Here is a 23,802-nt window from a genome sequence, read left to right on the forward strand (position 1 = left end):
TCTTGGAAAGCACAACTATCTTCTATGGGTATAGTGGTGCGCTTGTTTAGAGTAGAAACCGCCCCCTCGACCTTGGGGACTGTCTGCCATAAGTCCTTTCTGGGGTCGACTATAGGAAACAATTTTTTAAATATGGGGGGAGGTACGAAAGGTACACCGAGCCTGTCCCATTCTTTATTAACAATGTACGCCACCCGCTTGAGTATAGGAAAAGCTTCGGGGGGCCCCGGGGCCTCTAGGAACTTGTCCATTTTACATAGTGTTTCTGGAATGACCAGATAATCACAATCATCCAAATTGGATAACACCTCCTTAAGCAGAGCGCGGAGATGTTCCAACTTAAATTTAAAAGTAATCACATCAGGTTCAGCTTGTTGAGAAATTTTTCCTGAATCCGAAATTTCTCCCTCAGACAAAACCTCCCTGGCCCCCTCAGACTGGTGTAGGGGCCCTTCAGAAACAATATCATCAGCGGCCTCATGCTCTTCAGTATTTTCTAAAACAGAGCAGTCGCGCTTTCGCTGATAAGTGGGCATATTGGCTAAAATGTTTTTGATAGAATTATCCATTACAGCCGTTAATTGTTGCATAGTAAGGAGTATTGGCGCGCTAGATGTACTAGGGGCCTCCTGTATGGGCAAAACTGGTGTAGACGAAGGAGGGGATGATGCAGTACCATGCTTACTCCCCTCACTTGAGGAATCATCTTGGGCATCATTTTTACTAAATTTATTATGACATAAATCACATCTATTTAAATGAGAAGGAACCTTGGCTTCCCCACAGTCAGAACACAATCTATCTGGTAGTTCAGACATGTTAAACAGGCATAAACTTGATAACAAAGCACAAAAAACGTTTTAAAATAAAACCGTTACTGTCACTTTAAATTTTAAACTGAACACACTTTATTACTGCAATTGCGAAAAAGTATGAAGGAATTGTTCAAAATTCACCAAAATTTCACCACAGTGTCTTAAAGCCTTAAAAGTATTGCACACCAAATTTGGAAGCTTTAACCCTTAAAATAACGGAACCGGAGCCGTTTTTATATTTAACCCCTTTACAGTCCCTGGAATCTGCTTTGCTGAGACCCAACCAAGCCCAAAGGGGAATACGATACCAAATAATGCCTTCAGAAAGACTTTTCTATGTATCAGAGCTCCACACACATGCAGCTGCATGTCATGCTGTTCTCAAAAACAAGTGCGCCATACCGGCGCGAAAATGAGGCTCTGACTATGATTAGGGAAAGCCCCAATAGAATAAAGTGTCTAAAACAGTGCCTGCCGATATTATTTTACAAAAAATACCCAGATTAAATGATTCCTCAAGGCTAAATATGTGTAAATATGATCGATTTAGCCCAGAAAATGTCTACAGTCTTAATAAGCCCTTGTGAAGCCCTTATTTACTGTGTGAATAAAAATGGCTTACCGGATCCCATAGGGAAAATGACAGCTTCCAGCATTACATCGTCTTGTTAGAATGTGTCATACCTCAAGCAGCAAAAGACTGCTCACTGTTCCCCCAACTGAAGTTAATTCCTCTCAACAGTCCTGTGTGGAACAGCCATGGATTTTAGTAACGGTTGCTAAAATCATTTTCCTCATACAAACAGAAATCTTCATCTCTTTTCTGTTTCAGAGTAAATAGTACATACCAGCACTATTTTAAAATAACAAACTCTTGATTGAATAATAAAAACTACAGTTAAACACTAAAAAACTCTAAGCCATCTCCGTGGAGATGTTGCCTGTACAACGGCAAAGAGAATGACTGGGGTAGGCGGAGCCTAGGAGGGATCATGTGACCAGCTTTGCTGGGCTCTTTGCCATTTCCTGTTGGGGAAGAGAATATCCTACAAGTAAGGATGACGCCGTGGACCGGACACACCTATGTTGGAGAAATTTGGATCAATTCCGTTCTTAATCTCTGGTTTCAGAAACATTGTTTCAGAAAGGTACAGAATTGGCTTCAAGTTAAGGCCTCCTGCTAAGAGATTCTTTTCTTTCCCGTGTCCCAGTTAACACAGCAAAGGCTCAGCATTTCTGAAATGTGTTTCAGATCTAGAGTTGGCTGGAGTATTTATGCCAGTTCCAGTTCTGGAACAGGGGCTGGGGTTTTATTTTATCTCTTCATTGTACCAAAGAAGGTCAATTCCTTCAGACCAGTTCCGGATCTATCATTATTGAATCGTTATGTTAGGATACCAACATTCAAGATGGTTACTGTAGGACTATCCTGCCTTTTGTTTAGCAAGGGCATTATATGTCTACAATAGATTTACAGGATGTGTATCTGCATATTCCGATTCATCCAGATCACTTTTAGTGTCTGAGATTCTCTTTTTAGACAAGCATTACCAGTTTTGTGGCTCTACCGTTTGGCCTAGCCTCAGTTCCAAGAATTTTTTTCAAAGGTTCTCGGTGCCCTTCTTTCTGTAATCAGAGAATAGGGTTTTGGTATTTCCTTATTTGGACGATATCTTGGTACTTGCTCAGTCTTCTCATTTTCGAAGAATCTCATACAAATCGACTTGTGTTGTTTCTTCAAGTTCATGGTTGGAGGATCTATTTACCAATCAGTTCATTGATTCCTCAGACAAGGGTAACCTTTTTAGGTTTCTAGATAAATTCAGTGTCTATGACTCTGTCCTTGTCAGACAAGAAGAAGTTTAACATTGATATCAGCTTGTCAAAACCTTCAGTCACAATCATTCCCTTTGGTAGCCTTATGCATGGAAATGTTGGGTCTTAGGACTGCCGCATCAGAAGCGATCTCCTTTGCTCGTTTTCACATGCGACCTCTTCAGCTCTGTATGCTGAACCAATGGTGCAGGGATTACTCAAAGATATCTCAATTAATATCTTTAAACCGATTTTGCGACACTCTCTGACATGGTGGACAGATCACCATCGTTTAGTTCAGGGGGCTTCTTTGTTCTTCCGACCTGGACTATAATCTCAACAGATGCAAGTCTTACAGGTTGGGGAGCTGTGTGGGGGTATCTGACGGCACAAGGGGTTTGGGAATCTCAGGAGGTGAGATTTCCGATCAATATTTTGGAACTCCGTGCAATTTTCAGAGCTCTTCAGTCCTGGCCTCTTCTGAAGAGAGAGTTGTTCATTTGTTTTCAGATAGACAATGTCACAACTGTGGCATACATCAATCATCAAGGAGGGACTCACAGTCCTCTGGCTATGAAAGAAGTATCTCGAATTTTGGTTTGGGCGAAATCCAGCTCCTGTCTAATCTCTGCGGTTCATATCCCAGGTATGGACAATTGGAAAGCGGATTATCTCAGTCGCCAAACGTTGCATCCGGGTGAATGGTCTCTTCACCCAGAGGTATTTCTTCAGATTGTTCAAATGTGGGAACTTCCAGAAATAGATCTGATGGATTCTCATCTAAACAAGAAACTTCCCAGGTATCTGTCCAGATCCCGGGATCCTCAGGCGGAGGCAGTGGATGCATTATCACTTCCTTGGAAGTATCATCCTGCCTATATCTTTCCGCCTCTAGTTCTTCTTCCAAGAGTAATCTCCAAGATTCTGAAGGAATGCTCGTTTGTTCTGCTGGTAGCTCCGGCATGGCCTCACAGGTTTTGGTATACGGATCTTGTCCGGATGGCCTCTTGCCAACCGTGGACTCTTCCGTTAAGACCAGACCTTTTGTCTCAAGGTCCTTTTTTCCATCAGGATCTGAAATCCTTAAATTTAAAGGTATGGAGATTGAACGCTTGATTCTTGGTCAAAGAGGTTTCTCTGACTCTGTGATTAATACTATGTTACAGGCTCGTAAATCTGTACCCAGAGAGATATATTATAGAGTCTGGAAGATTTATATTTCTTGGTGTCTTTCTCATCATTTTTCTTGGCATTCTTTTAGAATACCAAGAATATTACAGTTTCTTCAGGATGGTTTAGATAAGGGTTTGTCCGCAAGTTCCTTGAAAGGTCAAATCTCTGCTCTTTCTGTTCTTTTTCACAGAAAGATTGCTATTCTTCCTGATATTCATTGTTTTGTACAAGCTTTGGTTCGTATAAAGCCTGTCATTAAGTCAATTTCTCCTCCTTGGAGTTTGAATTTGGTTCTGGGGGCTCTTCAAGCTCCTCCATTTGAACCTATGCATTCATTGGATATTAATTACTTTCTTGGAAAGTTTTGTTCCTTTTGGCCATCTCTTCTGCCAGAAGAGTTTCTGGATTATCTGCTCTTTCTTGTGAGTCTCCTTTTCTGATTTTTCATCAGGATAAGGCGGTGTTGCGAACTTCTTTTGAATTTTTACCTAAGTTGTGTATTCCAACAACATTAGTAGAGACATTGTGGTTCCTTCATTATGTCTTAATCCTAAGAATTCTAAGGAGAAATCGTTGCATTCTTTGGATGTTATTAGAGCTTTGAAATATTATGTTGAAGCTACTAAGTCTTTCCGAAAGACTTCTAGTTTATTTGTTATCTTTTCCGGTTTTAGAAAGGCCAGAAAACTTCTGCCATTTCTTTGGCATCTTGGTTGAAATCTTTAATTCATCTTGCCTATGTTGAGTCGGGTAAGACTCCGCCTCATAGGATTACAGCTCATTCTACTAGGTCAGTTTCTACTTCCTGGGCGTTTAGGAATGAAGCTTCGGTTGATCAGATTTGCAAAGCGGCAACTTGGTCCTCTTTGCATACTTTTACCAAATTCTACCATTTTGTTGTCTTTTCTTCTTCTGAAGCAGTTTTTGGTAGAAAAGTACTTCAGGCAGCGGTTTCAGTTTGAATCTTCTGCTTATGTTTTTCATTACACTTTATTTTGGGTGTGGATTATTTTCAGCAGGAATTGGCTGTCTTTATTTTATCCCTCCCTCTCTAGTGACTCTTGTGTGGAAAGATCCACATCTTGGGTAGTCATTATCCCATACGTCACTAGCTCATGGACTCTTGCTAATTACATGAAAGAAAACATAATTTATGTAAGAACTTACCTGATAAATTCATTTCTTTCATATTAGCAAGAGTCCATGAGGCCCGCCCCTTTTTTGTGGTGGTTATGATTTTTTTGTATAAAGCACAATTATTCCAATTCCTTATTTTATATGCTTTCGCACTTTTTTCTTATCACCCCACTTCTTGGCTATTCGTTAAACTGAATTGTGGGTGTGGTGAGGGGTGTATTTATAGGCATTTTAAGGTTTGGGAAACTTTGCCCCTCCTGGTAGGAATGTATATCCCATACGTCACTAGCTCATGGACTCTTGCTAATATGAAAGAAATGAATTTATCAGGTAAGTTCTTACATAAATTATGTTTTTTTTTTTTCTACTTGTAATTTAAACAACAGATACAGTCTGAGTCTGAGATTGCTTTTTATATAGAGTAACTTGAGTTGAGTCTTGAACTTGAACTAGTGTTAATAAATAAATAAATTCATTTTTCTACTTGTAATTTAAACAACAGATACAGTCTGAGTCTGAGATTGCTTTTGATATAGAGTAACTTGAGTTGAGTCTTGAACTTGAACTAGTGTTAAAAAATAAATTTATTTTTCTACTTGTAATTTAAACAACAGACACAGTCTGAGTCTGAGATTAGCAAGTTTAGGAGTATACTGGACTTTTAAGGAGTTCTTTAACAATTTAGTTCAACTTCTAGTTGATATTTTCTAATAGCTGCAGAGCAGCAGAGCTACCTACCTACAAGTTATATATTAGATAACAACCGCCAAACTATTTAAACTATTACTTCAAGTTGAGTTGTATATTTTCTAACAGCTGCAGAGCGACCTACCTACAAGTTATATATATAATATTAGATAGCAACCGCCAAAATATTAAACCATTACTTCAAGTTGAGTTGTATATTTTATAACAGCTGCAGAGCTACCTACCTACAAGTTATATATATAATATTAGATAACAACCGCCAAAATATTAAACTATTACTTCAAGTTGAGTTGTATATTTTCTAACAGCTGCAGAGCTACCTACCTGCTACCTACAAGTTATATATTACATAAAAACCGCCAAAATATTAAACTATTACTTCAAGTTGAGTTGTATATTTTATAACAGCTGCAGAGCTACCTACCTACAAGTTATATATATAATATTAGATAACAACTGCTAAAATATTAAACTATTACTTCAAGTTGAGTTGTATATTTTCTAACAGCTGCAGACTTTCGCAAAAGGGTGTGGCTTTTAAAAATGGGTGTGGCTTGTCAAAAGGGACGTGGTTTTTAAAAAGGGTCATGTTTTTCAAAGGGGCGTGGCTTTCTAAAAGGGGCAGGGTCTTGTGCACCCCCATTCTAAAACTTCACCAGCCGCCACTGGCTGTACAACCACAGCATATTATTGTCCGTTAACAATATAGATGCATACAAACAGCACAGAAGCATCACACGTATTGTAATATGTTTACAGTTGCTAAATGTTCTCTGATAATGTGTATAATATTGGCATATTATTATTTTTTAAACGGGAACAGGTATTGAGTGTGAAGTTAGTGTTTATTAAAACACGGCACAGATATCTGCAACAAACTTTGTATCTGTGAGTTGCATAAAACCAACAGATAACTTGTACAGTCGCCTATCAGAAAAAAGTAATAAACTGATGTGTAAATAAAATGACAGAATTAAAGGGACATGAAATACAAACATTTTATTTTGTGCTTCAGACACAGACAGAGCATACAATTTTTAAAAAAGTTTCCAGTTTACTACTATGATTAAATCTGCTTCGTTCCCATGGTATTCTTTGTTGAAGAGATACTTAGGTAGGTGACTGGAGCACTACATGGCAATAGTGCTGCCATCTATTGGGTCTGCAAATGGATAACATTCTTACAAAACTGCTGCCATGAAGTGCTCCTGACACGTGCACGCCCCCGAGTTTGTGTCTCTGCCTATCAAAAAAAGATGCCAAGGAAGAAAATTTCATAATAGAAGAAAATTAGAAAGTTGTTTAAAATTCCATTCTCTTTCTAAATCATGAAAGATATTTTTTAGTTTTCATGACGTTTAACAGAAAATGGAAGGGAAAAAAAAAATGAACAACTAGGAAATTGCCATAAAAATAAAAAAAATTTAGACACTTCTTGTTACTGTAAATTCAGCTGCAATAAAACTTCTTATGCAAGAAAACAATGCAGACCCTTGATGCTGGTTGTAAACATAAATTGATCTTTAGATGCCGTAGTCAGTGCAAACATAAAGCTCCCTCTTACCGGTTTGAAGAACAGTCTCTGGGTCAACAGAAGGAAGAAAGTTGAAATCCATGGACCTTAGGATGTAAATGAAAAGTTTTATGTAGCAGCATTTCATTAGTAAAGAAAATAACTGATTAAAGAAAGCAAGATTTAGTTAGTCTGACATATTCTGGTACCTTCATTTTGGGGTAACATCCTCCTTGTATAATTTAATAGCACATATTTACATACAAGATTTATATTAGTCTACTCTTTTGTACTTAAAGGGTTATGAAACAGTGCTCATTTAGTAAAAATCAAAGTAAACATACAAATAAACAGATAATGTTACAAAACAGCAAACAATCTACTTGTTTCTTGCAAAGTGAGCGCTTAGAAATTCTCAGTGTAGTAACTGCCCTCAGGAAGATCAGAGAGCAGACATGTTAAGAACATAAGTTGCATTCTGCCTATTCATAGCATGGGAAAAACTGACTTCCTCTTTATATTGCTGTGATATACCTTTAAGGTATATCCCGCCTACCTTTCCTCCACCCTATATCAGGCACACCTGAACCATCATTCCTTGCCTGAAAATTGTTTTCTCTTTGCAGCTTATCTGATCGCATCCTACTGCTGTGATTCTACTTTTGATAATATCTAACTTGCTTCAATTTCTTTCTCTCTGAACAGGAGTAGTAAGCTAGGATATTTTGTTGTACACTTTATTTTCAAAGTTATTTTCTCATTCTACCGGAATTCTAATTTTTCTTCAAACCGAATCAAGGAGCACCGGATCTACTTGCAGCGTTCCGGAAGCCGCACTCACACTAACGCTGTATACCGGTCACAGAGGTAAAACCGCTCTCTTCAAACTTAAGGTAATATTTAATCCATTTACAAAGGATCTGTTCTTACCTTGTCACTCTCTGGAAAACATCCGCATTACCTTGCTGAATCTACCGGTTACTACCATAGTCTGTCTGTGCTGTATATATTTTATGTATGAGTGTGTGAGTGCGTGAAGTCATTTCTGAGAATTGCTACAACAAGAATCAACTACTGATGCTTTCACAAAGTGTATCAAAATACATATTACCTCTATCATTATTCTGAACTGTTTGCTTTATGTTCCTTACTTATATTGCAACAATTGTTTCTACTCAAATATTCCTTGCTTCTGTTTGGCATCTACGAAGTTTTCTATCAGTAAAAGTCTCACCAATGATCTAACAGGTAGTTCAAATCATACTGCCTGTTTTATTCATTAAAAGAGCAACAAACCCTTAATTTAAGAACACTGCATAAGTTCCTGCATAAAACAGGACATCACATAATTTTCAGGCCACAGTGTTCTAAGGGTTTGTTACTGGTAAACAAAACTTTGTTATCATGGATGCAAATGAAATTAAAACTGAGTTCTCTAACATACAAAGAAAATTAGATTATCTTGCACAAGGTTTAACAGAAGTACAAGCAGATAATACCGCATTAAAAGCTATTGTTAAGGAATATATGACTCATAAAAGTACTGATGTACCGGAACCCCATATTCAATACCCTCAACCTTTCACTGGTAAAAGACATGAATTCAGGGATTTCAAGACTGCTTGTAAACTTCTTTTTACCATGAGACCCCGCACATATTATTCAGACCGCATCAGGGTTTGCACCACTATTTCATTTCTACAGGGAGAGCCTAGAACCTGGGCTAACAGGTTTTATGAAAATAATGACCCAATTTTGGATTCACTACAGGATTTCTTCCAAGCTATGTCTAATTTATATGAAGACACAGATACACAAATCACTGCAGAATCTAAACTACGCGCACTCAAACAGGGTAAGCGCACGGTGGAGGAGTACACAACTGAATTTCAAATGTGGGCAACAGACTCACTATGGAACCAAGTTAGCCTTAAGAATCAGTTTAGGCTGGGCCTATCTGAAAACCTTAAGGATGAACTGTCTCGCCAGGAAATGCCTGATACTCTTCCAGCACTTATAAAATTAAGTACATCCATAGATAGAAGACTCAGGGAACGGCGAGCAGAGAGATTCACTTCAGACACAATACCCAGGCGCCAGGTTACCTATCCTACAACATCTGAGAAACATCAAGGTAGTGTAACCCCTATGGAGATAGGCACTATCAAGGGGCCACTAAGTAATGAGGAAAAAATGAGAAGAAGATTAGAAAACTTATGCTTATACTGTGGACAAAAGGAACATAACGTCTCAAGCTGTCCTTCATTACAAAGACAAAAGAAGGGTAAGAAAACAGGTTATCAAAACATATATCATATCTCAGATACAATGCAATTGACTTTACCTCTCTCTTTGCAGTGGGATCAGGAAAATATACACTCCAAGGCATTGATTGACTCAGGTGCATCTGGGAACTACATTGATTCTGTATATATTGTAAATAATAAAATTCCTCTGGTTTGCAAGCAGAACCCTGTGTTTGTTAAATCAATTGATGGTACTTTAATAAATAAGGGACCCATTACACACCAAACAATACCTTTGCTTACAATGATAAACAATGGGCACACAGAATATATTACATTTGATGTGATCCCCATATCACTACATACTATTATTTTAGGATATAGTTGGCTGCAAAAACATAATCCCAAAATAGATTGGGAACATTCAAAACTTACACTAGACTCAACATATTGCCTAAACACCTGTTACCCTCATAGTATTTTATCATCATCTGAGACAGGGATACCAGGGATATATCAGGATTTGGCAGAGGTCTTCAATTTGAAAGAAGCAGAGAATTTACCACCCCACAGAAGCTTCGATTGCCCTATAGATATAATTCCAGGGTCACCAATACCACATGGGAAGATCTATCCTCTATCACAAGATGAGTTAGTGTATTTAAGGTCCTATTTGGATGACAACCTGAGAAAGGGATTCATATCTCACTCCACATCCCCTGCTGCAGCAGGCATGTTTTTGGTAAAAAACAAAGATGGCACTCTAAGGCCTATAATTGATTACAGGGCTTTAAACTCCATAACCATAAAAAACAGGTATCCATTACCACTAATACCAGAGATAATAGAACGGTTAAAAGGAGCACAAATATTTACTAAATTAGATTTAAAAGGGGCATATAACCTTATCAGAATGAAGAAAGGTGACGAATGGAAGACCGCTTTTCGGACTCGATATGGGTTATACCAATACAACGTAATGCCTTTTGGATTGAGCAATGCTCCAGCCACTTTCCAACACTTTATTAATGAAATCTTCCGAGATCTAATGGATATTTGTGTTATAGTGTATTTAGATGACATTCTAATTTATTCCAAGACAGAACAGGAACACGAAAGACATGTACGTTGGGTCTTAATGCGATTGAAGGAACACAAGTTATATGCCAAACATGAAAAGTGTTTATTTCATGTGAACAAAATCAAATTCCTGGGATACATAATAACTCCTAACAGGATCCAAATGGATCCAGATAAAGTTTCATCTGTACTAGAATGGCCTACACCAAAATCAGTTCGCGCACTACAACGTTTTATTGGCTTTGCCAATTACTATCGGAAGTTTATAAAAAACTTTTCTGATATAGTAAAGCCCTTAAGTCAGTTGACTAGTAAGAAACAAAGATATAAATGGACCGAACAGGCCCAATTAGCTTTTGACTACTTAAAGGGGCAATTTTCCAAAGCCCCCATTTTACACATGCCCGATCCTGAGCTGCAATATGTGTTAGAGGTAGATGCCTCAAGTTCAGGTATAGCAGCAGTTCTATCTCAACAAGTAGACAACAAATCAGAATTATTTCCTGTAGCTTATTATTCAAGAAGATTCACACCTGCAGAAAATAATTATAGTATAGGAGATAAAGAACTCCTTGCTATCAAAGTATCCCTCGAACAATGGAGGCACTTACTGGAAGGTACACAAAAACCATTTAAAATCTTCACAGATCATAAGAATCTGGAATATTTGAAGAAAAGTAAAACTCTAACTTCCAGACAAGTAAGATGGTCTTTATTCTTAGATAGGTTCAATTTCTTGATCACTTACCGACCAGGAAGTCTGAATACCAAGGCTGATGCATTATCCAGAGTACAGGAAATGACACCTCAAGAGACCATGACTCCAATAGTACCAATCGAAAAATTTATTGGAGCCCTAACACCTCTAGAGGAAGAGATTAAAAGGGCACAAGAAAAAGAAACCAATACACCTAAATCCTGTCACAAAAACTTAAATACTGGTTTAATAAACCATAAAAATCAATTGTATATACCCAGTTCATTAAGAAAACAAATATTGAAACACACTCATGACGAACCTTTATCCGGTCATACCGGAATACAAAAAAACATTGAAAAAACAAGAAGACACTTTTGGTGGCCCCAAATGAATCAAACCATTCAAGATTATGTCAATTCCTGTGACATTTGTGCTAGAAATAAAATAGATCATAAAGGGCCCATCGGATTGTTGACCCCATTGCCAGTTCCGGATAAACCCTGGTCCATGATCTCGATGGACTTTATTGTAGAGCTACCAAAATCAAGGAACTTTAACACTATATTAGTTGTCATAGATCATCTAACAAAGTTGGGACATTTTATACCCCTAAAAAGGTTACCTTCAGCTTTTACTACAGCTAATGTTTTTCTTAACCACATAGTGAAACTTCATGGACTACCCACTGATATTATAACAGATAGAGGTACACAATTCACCTCATCTTTTTGGAGATCATTATGCAAATTATTAAAAATTACACCAAGATACTCAACAGCTTTCCATCCCCAAACCAATGGGATGACTGAGAAACTAAACCAAACATTAGAACAATATCTTCGTTGTTACATTTCCCATTTGCAAGATGATTGGATAGATTATTTATCAATGGCGGAATTCTCTTACAACAATTCAGTATCATCCTCAACAAAAATGACACCTTCCTATGTAACCTATGGCTATCATCCGACAACTTTGACACTATCTAAAACTGACGTAAACTCACCAGCTGCTAAAGACTATTCTTTACAACTAGAAGCAAGACTAGCCCTAGTCAAAAAACATTTATCTGACGCAAAGAATTACCAGAAAGCTTATTATGATAAACGTCACAGACCCAGTCCAGTCTATAAAGTGGGTAACAAAGTGTTACTATCTGTAAAGAATCTAAAACTTCATGTACCCTCTAAGAAATTGGCAAACCAATACATTGGACCTTTTGTAATCAATAAAATTTTGAACCCTATGACAGTATGTTTAACTCTTCCTGCAGCTTATAGGATTCATCCCACTATACATGTATCTCTAATTAAACCTTATACTTCTACTGTACAATCCAGTCTTCAGACTCCAACTGCGTTACAAATAGATGACCACGATGAATTTGAGGTGGAACATATTCTAGATTCTAGGATCAAGAATCATCACTTAGAGTACTTGTTAAAATGGAAAGGTTTTGGTCCTGAGGACAATTCTTGGCATCGTAGCACTGACATTTCTGCTCCCCGTCTAATTAGATCTTTTCATCGCAGGTATCCTTTGAAGCCATCCCTCTCGTCAATTGGGGGACCCCTTAGCGGGGGGAGTGTGTGATATACCTTTAAGGTATATCCCGCCTACCTTTCCTCCACCCTATATCAGGCACACCTGAACCATCATTCCTTGCCTGAAAATTGTTTTCTCTTTGCAGCTTATCTGATCACATCCTACTGCTGTGATTCTACTTTTGATAATATCTAACTTGCTTCAATTTCTTTCTCTCTGAACAGGAGTAGTAAGCTAGGATATTTTGTTGTACACTTTATTTTCAAAGTTATTTTCTCATTCTACCGGAATTCTAATTTTTCTTCAAACCGAATCAAGGAGCACCGGATCTACTTGCAGCGTTCCGGAAGCCGCACTCACACTAACGCTGTATACCGGTCACAGAGGTAAAACCGCTCTCTTCAAACTTAAGGTAATATTTAATCCATTTACAAAGGATCTGTTCTTACCTTGTCACTCTCTGGAAAACATCCGCATTACCTTGCTGAATCTACCGGTTACTACCATAGTCTGTCTGTGTTGTATATATTTTATGTATGAGTGTGTGAGTGCGTGAAGTCATTTCTGAGAATTGCTACAACAAGAATCAACTACTGATGCTTTCACAAAGTGTATCAAAATACATATTACCTCTATCATTATTCTGAACTGTTTGCTTTATGTTCCTTACTTATATTGCAACAATTGTTTCTACTCAAATATTCCTTGCTTCTGTTTGGCATCTACAAAGTTTTCTATCAGTAAAAGTCTCACCAATGATCTAACAGGTAGTTCAAATCATACTGCCTGTTTTATTCATTAAAAGAGCAACAAACCCTTAATTTAAGAACACTGCATAAGTTCCTGCATAAAACAGGACATCACAATTGCACACTAAGCTAGCTCAGGTTACTTTAGAAGATTAATTACCTCAAGCTATGTATACCATTCCGTAGAGACCCAGCCTACTTGTGGGGCTGTGATAGGAAGTAATTGACCCTGCCCAAATGAAGTTTAAAAAATAAAAGGTAAAAGTCTTTAACATTATGAATAATGCATACTGTATTGCAATGATTTCTATTAAGTATAACCCACTGTTTTTTTTTTTTTTAATTATTATTATTTTTATTGAGGATATATACATTTTTAAACAAAAAGTACAAGGTACATGCCATTCTACAAATATTCATGACATATCTGTTAATCAGTGCAGTACCAAATGGATAATCTTCCCCTTCATTTTCTCCCCTTACTGAAACAATATGGGTTGCTCTTGGACCTTTGAAGCTAAAACAGTCTTTTATATGGGTTAACATAACTAAAAAGGAGAATAGAATTAACAAAAGGTAGTATGCATCATAGAACATTCAATGTTAAGCTAATGACCTTAATTAAAAGCAGGAGGATGCATAGTCCTAAATTGGATACACGGGTGGAAAATTCAACAATGTCCTAGCTGGGTATTAACAGTGGGAAAACCAGCAGAATATAAAGATAGCTCACTGTAAGTAAGTGATGTGTAAAGACTATAATGCATGGAGATTACCGACCTGATATAAGTCTAAGTTTTCAAAAAGAAGATATTGCATATGCAGCTCTAATGTAAGATAGTAAAGCATGTAATTGTGCTATGCTAGTATGACCGTCTGGAGATTAATCATTGAACCAGTTAGGATGATAGCTAAACACAAAATAGCAGTTCAATGTTTGGTTAAGGGAGTTTGGGTACATTGGTGTGCCAAGGGAAGTTATATGTCTGACTGTTAGGGGGGTGGGTGAAAGTGTAGGTGAGTGCGTGCAGGATATGATGTTGAGCCCAATGACACTACGAAAGCATATTAAATCGACATTATTATAAACTATACATTTGCATTACTTTTCAGTATATAGACTCGGAGTAACATCAGACCTACAAGATAATACCTTTTGTCTCTCCACGGCCTCGGTTGCAAGCCACAGAGCAAGGACTGGTATGATAAAGAAACAGGTACCCCTGCCTTTTTTAGCATAGCAATCAAAATATACACCTAGTAATAAAAAGATATCACATATTGCCTACTCAAAATTCTATTCTACGTTATGAACATTCTGCCTCCCCAGCAGGCCAGAGATCTGAAAATAAAAACCTGTTAAGATATGAAAATATGTTATTATAAAAGTGGTTAAAACAGACCCAAACATTATAGTGTGAAGTCCAGTTTCTTGGTAATGTTATTGTAGTTGAGTATAGACATAAGTGAGACCTCTATTTTAGGCTTTGATCTCTGTAATGCGCATCAGTCCAGGACCCGGGTATGGATTGTAATGGGCGTGAGAGATAGACCGGGCCAGTGATATTAGCGTTTTCCAGCACTTGTCAATCTCCAGCTGTCTATTAAGGGTCCAACCCTTTAGGGAGAAGAAAGAGTCCGGTCGAGAAGAAGGATTAGTGTATGATCCGGTCAATCATATAACAGTCGACAAGATGCAGTCCATGCCGGTACATGCGCCGACCTGGGAGTTTTTCCCCCTCAAACTCCCTAATAGGCACGCAGTCTAGCAGTTCCTCACCCCTCAGCCAGCTCCTACCGGCCGCCTAGATGGATTTCGCAGGTAGTGTTATGGTGGCTGGTATACCTGTTGTACCTGTTGGTGCACGGCTGTTTGATAGTTGGGTTAGCATTGTTAGCCCTGTTTTTGCTTTTTTGGGTTGCTTTAGTCAAGGGAATACCTTTGCCTTTTTGTGATATTGCCCGGTTGTAAGGCGGTAATAGAAAGGATGCTGGGGTCTCTTGTGAATTTCTCTTCTGGTGATGGGGTGCTACAGGAGCGCTCAGAGCCATAGAACCCCCCCCCCCTTAGGAAAGTTGCATCCGCAGCTCCTTGAATGGTCACAGTTTTCTGAATGGCAGCATATTTATTCATCAGGTAGTCCCATGGAACTCTGTCTATTAGATTTGATAGGCAGCTATCAAGCCGTGCCATGTAATTGTCTATGCGTAATAATAGGCCTTCTCCCTCAGCGGCCATGTTTGCTATATGGTAGCGTGGTAGTTATGAGCTGAGTTTTCCTTCTTTACTCAATATATGCTTAGTGTACAGTTCATCAAGGATGAGTATGATTAAGATGTTATTTCTGGTGTATCCAAAGAAGGCAAGTGACCTCGGTGTCCCGAGGGGGGTAGCGATGCCTGTTTTGAGCCGCTGCTCTAGGCCTTGAACAACCGATCTTATATTCCAGCGTCAGGAACACAGTAAATTTCTTGAGTATTGCTCTTCTAAGTATCCCAGTGATACTGGCTGTTTATATTGAGAATTCACTGTGAGATTATTCCAATGAGGAGCAAACCTAGGTAGGTTAAAGAGCAGCATTGCACTACTGGGCGCTAGCTGGTGATTAGTTGCTGCATATATATGCCTCTTGTCAATGGCTCACCAGATGTGTTCAGGTAGCTTCCTGTAGTGCATAGCTGTTCCTGTGTCTAATTAAGTTTACTCTTCAACACAGGACATTAGGAAAACAAAGCACATTTGATAAAAGTAGTAAGTTGGAAAGTTGTTTAAAGAAACATAATTTATGTAAGAACTTACCTGATAAATTCATTTCTTTCATATTAGCAAGAGTCCATGCTATGACGTATGGGATATACATTCCTACCAGGAGGGGCAAAGTTTCCCAAACCTCAAAATGCCTATAAATACACCCCTCACCACACCCACAAATCAGTTTAACGTATAGCCAAGAAGTGGGGTGATAAGAAAAAAGTGCGAAAGCATAAAAAATAAGGAATTGGAATAATTGTGCTTTATACAAAAAAATCATAACCACCACAAAAAGGGTGGGCCTCATGGACTCTTGCTAATATGAAAGAAATTAATTTATCAGGTAAGTTCTTACATAAATTATGTTTTCTTTCATGTAATTAGCAAGAGTCCATGAGCTAGTGACGTATGGGATAATGACTACCCAAGATGTGGATCTTCCACGCAAGAGTCACTAGAGAGGGAGGGATAAAATAAAGACAGCCAATTCCGCTGAAAAAAATCCACACCCAAAATAAAGTTTAAATCTTATAATGAAAAAAAATGAAATTATAAGCAGAAGAATCAAACTGAAACAGCTGCCTGAAGTACTTTTCTACCAAAAACTGCTTCAGAAGAAGAAAACACATCAAAATGGTAGAATTTAGTAAAAGTATGCAAAGAAGACCAAGTGGCTGCTTTGCAAATCTGATCAACTGAAGCTTCATTCCTATACGCCCAGGAAGTAGAAACTGACCTAGTAGAATGAGCTATAATCCTTTGAGGCGGAGTGTTACCCGACTCGACATAGGCATGATGAAACAAAGATTTTAACCAAGATGCCAAAGAAATGGCAGAAGCCTTCTGACCTTTCCCAGAACCGGAAAAGATAACAAATAGACTAGAAGTCTTTCGGAAATCCTTAGTAGCTTCAACATAATATTTCAAAGCTCTAACTACATCCAAATAATGCAACGACTTTTCCTTAGAATTCTTAGGATTAGGACACAATGAAGGAACCACAATTTCTCTACTAATGTTGTTAGAATTCACAACCTTAGGTAAAAATTTAAAAGAAGTTCGCAACACCGCCTTATCCTGATGAAAAATCAGAAAAGGAAACTCACAAGAAAGAGCAGATAATTCAGAAACTCTTCTAGCAGAAGAGATGGCCAAAAGAAACAAAACATTCCAAGAAAGTAATGTAATGTCCAGCGAATGCATAGGTTCAAACGGAGGAGCTTGAAGAGCCCCCAGAACCAAATTCAAACTCCAAGGAGGAGAGATTGACTTAATAACAGGTTTTATACGAGCCAAAGCTTGTACAAAACAATGAATATCAGGAAGACTAGCAATCTTTCTCTGAAAAAGAACAGAAAGAGCAGAGATTTGACCTTTCAATGAACTTGCAGACAAACCTTATCCAAACCATCCTGAAGAAACTGTAAAATTCTAGGAATTCTAAAAGAATGCCAAGAAAAATGATGAGAAAAACACCAAGAAATGTAAATCTTCCAGACTCGATAATATATCTTCCTAGATACAATTTTACAAGCCTGTAACATAGTATTAATCACAGAGTCAGAGAAACCTCTATGACTGAGAATCAAGCGTTCAATCTCCATACCTTCAAAATTAAGGATTTGAGAACCTGATGGAAAAAAGGACCTTGCGATAGAAGGTCTGGTCTTAACGGAAGAGTCCACGGTTAGCAAGTGGCCATCCGGACAAGATCCGCATACCAAAACCTGTGAGGCCATGCTGGAGCCACCAGCAGAATAAACCAATGTTCCTTTAGAATCTTGGAATAAGAACTATAGGCGGAAAGATATAAGCAGGATGATACTTCCAAGGAAGTGACAATGCATCCACTGCTTCCGCCTGAGGATCCCTGGATCTGGACAGAAACCTGGGAAGCTTCTTGTTTAGATGAGAAGCCATCAGATCTATTTCTGGAAGTCCCCATATTTGAACAATCTGAAGAAATACCTCTGGGTGAAGAAACCATTCGCCCGGATGTAGCGTTTGGCGACTGAGATAATCCGCTTCCCAATTGTCTATACCTGGGATATGAACCGCAGAAATTAGTCAGGAGCTGGATTCCGCCTATACAAGTATTCGAGAGACTTCTTTCATAGCCAGAGGACTATGAGTTCCTCCTTGATGATTGACATATGCCACGGTTGTGACATCGTCCGTCTAGAAACAAATGAACGACTCTCTCTTTAGAAGAGGCCACGACTGAAGAGCTCTGAAAATTGCACGGAGTTCCAAAAATGTTGATTGGTAATCTCACCTCCTGAGATTCCCAAACTCCTTGTGCTGTCAGAAACCCCCATACAGCTCCCCAACCTGTCAGACTTGCATCTGTTGAGATCACAGTCTAGGTTGGAAGAACAAAAGAAGCCCCCTGAACTAAACGATGGTGGTCTGTCCACCACGTCAGAGAGTGTCGAACAATCGGTTTTAAAGATATTAATTGAGATATCTTTGTATAATCCCTGCACCACTGGTTCAGCATACAGAGCTGAAGAGGTCGCATGAAAACGAGCAAAGGGGATCGCGTCCAATGCAGCAGTCATAAGACCTAGAATTTCCATGCATAAGGCTACCGAAGGGAAAGATTGAGACTGAAGGTTTCGATAAGCTGAAACCAATTTCAGACGCCTCTTGTCCGTCATAGACAGAATCAAGAACACTGAATCTATCAGGAAACCTAAAAAGGTTACCCTTGTCTGAGGAATCAAACGAACTTTTTGGTAAATTGATCCTCCAACCATGTTCTTGAAGAAACAACACTTATAAAAGACTGGAAAGGTTCTTTCTAGTGAAAATGAGCAAAGGGAATTGAATCCAATGCTGTGGCCATAAGACCTAAAACTTCTATGCATATATAGCAACTGAAGGAAATAATAAAGACTAAAGGTACCGATAGACGGAACCCAATATCCCAATAACCCAATTATCTGATAGAGACAAGGACAGTGACACAAACTATCTGGAAACCTAAAAAAGGTGACCCTGTGTGAGGAATCAAGAGCTTTTGAAAAGAAGATCCTCTAACTATGTCCTGAAGAGTAAGTGAATCATATGAGATTCCGCATCCTCAGAAAATAATCTGAATGAAAACAGAAAAATGAAAATATGCATTTATTGTATCTAATGAAAACAAAAAATGCTATCAATAACCATAAAAAGGCAAAATAGTTTGAATTAAACTCCAAAACCCGGTTCCTCAAAAAAGAACTGGAAGAAATACCCCAGAAGATTCCAGGTCTGAGCAGCGCTTGAACCCCATGGGTGCCCAGCCATGCTTCAACAGAACCCAAAATATATTGGACAGAAACACAGTTAAAGAAAGTGTTAGCCTTACTGGAATAAAATCAAAGAAATTTGGATAAAATAAATTTCAAAGAAGCCTTAACCTCCCCCTTACCAGCCAAGCTGGAATACGGCACGTACATCGCAAAATTAGGGAGCTGATTTCGAACTCCAAATATAGACATGTTACTTGGGAAAGAACTCAGGAATTCGTTCCTTAATAAGAACAACCAAACCAGTATAAGCTTAAAGTTTTAGTCTTAGAACTCAACCTTGAAGCCCAGAGTAACAGTTAAGAATTGAATCCAATTATAAAACAAATAATTGATTATCTTAGAACAAAAGAAATATGGATTTTTTTTTATTTTTTTTTTAAATCACAAAATTCTTCTAGCTAAAAAAGCTAAAGACATAGATTAAACCTCATTTGCGAAAATATTCAATAAAATGAAGACACAAATGAAATTAATAGCATGATAGTCCAGTTTAATGGACCAGCCAATACAGTGGACTTGCATAATCAATAAATGCAAAACAACAAGACAAATGCAACAGCACCTAGTCTAGTAAATGTTGTCCCTTTAACAATGCTAAAATAAATCATAATCTGATACTTGATCTTAAAATAAACAGAGAAAATGAATCAATTGCAATATCCAAATAAATCACAGGGCCAAGAAAAGTACCTGAAACTAAATAATTTTCCATAAATAAGATACAACTATCTAAAGGAAAATAAATACTATTTTGCTATAGAAACAATAGCATAATTAGTAGAATTAGAGATAGCCCCAATAAATTGGAGAACCCTCCAAATTGAGTTTAACTGCTGGCAAAGAATATAGTTTAAAACCTTTGAAGAAGGAATAAAAGAAAATTCTCAGCCTATTCCATTCCCTAGTATAGGGAATTGGAAAGAAAACCTCTGAAAACACAGAAGAAATAAATAGGCAGAAATAATGTCAGCTAGTCTTAAAGAACTAGTTACCTTAATATCCAAAATAATCAACACCTTTTCAACAAAGAACAAATGTACTTTAATAATAGAAAAATAAAAAAGTAGATTTGTTAGTGTCAATATCTGATGAAGAAAATTTCTGAAAGAGAAAAAACATCATCAGAGAAGGATAAATCAGTATGTTGTTGGTCATTTGAAACTTCAATAAAAAAGAAGTGAAAAAGACCTAAAAATTTTATTAGAAGGCACGAAGTCAGACAAAGCCTTTAACATAGAATCAGAAAAATATTTCTTATAAGTCTTCTAAATATTTCTTGTAAGAAAAGAAAATATATAAAGCATAAATACTAATGGAATCCGCATGTAAAAGTATAACATAATAACTTATTACAAACCATAGCTAAAGATAAACATTTATAACATTTAAAATAAATGAACTTAGCTTTGGTAGAACTGAAACTCAGTTAAGCGTTTTTCCAGAAGTGGCTTCTGATTCAGAGTCCATCTGAGACATCTTGCAATATGTAATAGAAAAAACAACATATAAAGCAAAATTGATCAAATTCCTTAAATGACAGTTTCAGGAAAGGGAAAAAAAATGCCAATGAACACGCTTCTAGCAACCAGAAGCAATAAATAATGAGACTTAAATATTGTGGAGACAACAATGACGCTCAAATTTTTTAGCGCCAAAAAAGCCGCCCACATTATTTGGCGCCTAAATGCTTTTGGCGCAAAAACGTCAAAAAAATGACGCAACTTCTGGCGACACATATGACGCCGGAAATGACAAGAAAATTTTTGCGCCAAGAAAGTCCGCGCCAAGAATGACGCAATAAAATGAAGCATTTTCAGCCCCCGCGAGCCTAACAGCCCACAGGAAAAAAAGTCAAATTTTAAGGTAAGAAAAAAATTTAATTATTCATATGCATTATCCCAAATATGAAACTGACTGTCTGAAAATAAGGAACGTTGAACATCCTGAATCAAGGCAAATAAATGTTTAAACACATATATTTAGAACTTTATATAAAAGTGCCCAACCATAGCTTAGAGTGTCACAGAAAATAAGACTTACTTACCCCAGGACACTCATCTACATGTAGTAGAAAGCCATACCAGTACTGAAACGAGAATCAGTATAGGTAATGGTATATAAGAGTATATCGTCGATCTGAAAAGGGAGGTAAGAGATGAATCTCTACGACCGATAACAGAGAACCTATGAAATAGACCCCGTAGAAGGAGATCATTGAATTCAAATAGGCAATACTCTCTTCACATCCCTCTGACATTCACTGCACGCTGAGAGGAAAACCGGGCTCCAACCTGCTGCGGAGCGCATATCAACGAAGAATCTAGCACAAACTTACTTCACCACCTCCACAGGAGGCAAAGTTTGTAAAAACTGATTTGTGGGTGTGGTGAGGGGTGTATTTATAGGCATTTTTAGGTATGGGAAAGTTTGCCCCTCCTGGTAGGAATGTATATGCCATACGTCACTAGCTCATGGACTCTTGCTAATTACATGAAAGAAATGGCATGCTCTACCTGAGTAATAACAGTTTATTTTGACTAGAATGTCCCTTTCATGTCCCATATCCTGACTAACATCCCATTGTAGCCAACAAGCATTGCACTGACTATGGAAGGGATGCAGAAAGTCATGAATCATAGCCCTTGATAACTGTCACAACATTCTAGTGAAAATATTCACTAAACATTATTTAAAGGGAGAGATAATTAAATTGCCTAACGTGCTACAGCATTTTATTATTGCACTGTTGCTTTAACAGAACACATGTTTAGAGTAAGCTTTGGACAGGTAAGGGACTTGAAACCCATTTTTTTCCTTTTATTACTCTGATAGAGTATGTGATTTTAAACAACTTTTCAATTCACTTCTATTATCTAATTTGCTTTGTTCTCTTGATATAATTTGTTGAATATGACACTGAGGTAGGTTCAGGAGCTGCCGATTGGTGGCTGCACATATATGCCTCATCTTATTGGCTCATCCAATGTGTTAACTATCTCCCAGTAATGCATTGCTGCTTCATCAACAAAGGATAACAAGATAATGAAGTATATTAGAAGAAAACTGGAAAGTTGTTTAAAATTGTATTCTGTATCTGAAACATGAAAGAATACATATGGGTTTCATGTCCCTTTAAGATGGGCAGAGACGTCGCCCATGATCAGTGCTGATATGGCTGATGATTGCCTATTGAGTGCCACTGCTGCTCCTGATTGCCTGGCTGTATTGTGCTTAGGCACTGCATAGCTTGTGGCCCCTGGGAGTGGGGTTAAACACGTAGCAAGCTGTAGCCAGTAATGTGCAAATAAGATGCTCTAATGAATTAGAATCATTTTGAATTACAAAGCTCAGTTAAGAAAACTTATGGAATGTTAAAATGACAAGATTTACTGAAAAGGATTATGGGTAATTCTGAACCTTAATGGACAAAAGCACAATGACAAACTGTTGTACCGGCTTTGCAAAGGAAGCAACCTCATATATTTGTTACCCCAACACAAAATGTGCTACAGGTTGCAAAGCAAATGCTATCATTGATAATAAAATAAATATAGTTGTTTAAATTGCAGTCATTTTACAAAGTTTTATAGTTTGATTTTTGTACCAAATTGTTCCTAAAAAGTGAAATTCAAAAACAAATTCACATACCTTTCCTTTTCACCCTGATTTGCCTTTTCACTGCCGTTGTTGATCACAGCAAGCTCATCCAGCAATGACATAGATTCTTTTGTGAACTTTTCAAATACCTAAATCACATAGGAATAACAATTGTTTTATCCAATCATGTATGAGATCAGTAGAACTATGAGAACAAGTTTTCCATGCTATGTAATGAACAAAAAGGGGGAAAAAGTAAGGGACAAGGAAACAATCAATAAGATGGGAAACAGGTAATAGAAAAGGACTGAGCAAAATAGAAGGAAATAAAACAGCAATAAAAAAAAGGAGACAATGAGATACATTGAGAGAAGGTAAATACTTTAGTGTTTTCTCTGTACTGATTTTGATACTATAATAGCAAATTTCAATCTTAAATACTAATAACGAAAATAATATGAGCACCTGCAAAATAAATCATAATAAATAAATCAGGCATATCTAGCTTTTTAATCGTTCCAATCTAAAACCTGGGCTTAAATTTATCAAGGATACATATTCTCACACCAAGTATTCTATTGGAAATTATAAGTGAGACATTGTTGCATCCTGGCATGAAAGTGTCAGTTAAGACTATATGGCAGACACATATTTTGGCTTAAAGTGAATGTAAATT

The 23,802-nt window shown here is 37.5% G+C and overlaps 1 protein-coding gene across 1 annotated transcript in view; it reads right to left on the bottom strand.

Annotated features, from left to right (window-relative positions):
- The window catches only part of SESTD1 (SEC14 and spectrin domain containing 1), a 404,487-nt gene that overhangs the window by 151,917 nt on the left and 228,768 nt on the right, over positions 1-23,802 (bottom strand). Inside the window, exons 7-8 of the mRNA XM_053698514.1 lie at positions 23,178-23,275; positions 7,213-7,268 (exon numbers count right to left, since the gene is read on the bottom strand). Of these exons, the coding sequence (XP_053554489.1) occupies positions 7,213-7,268; positions 23,178-23,275 (154 nt within the window). The remainder of the gene's footprint in view (positions 1-7,212; positions 7,269-23,177; positions 23,276-23,802) is intronic.

The sequence above is a fragment of the Bombina bombina genome, chromosome 1 (genome assembly GCF_027579735.1).
Source record: "Bombina bombina isolate aBomBom1 chromosome 1, aBomBom1.pri, whole genome shotgun sequence".
In the NCBI taxonomy this organism is placed as follows: Eukaryota; Metazoa; Chordata; class Amphibia; order Anura; family Bombinatoridae; genus Bombina; species Bombina bombina.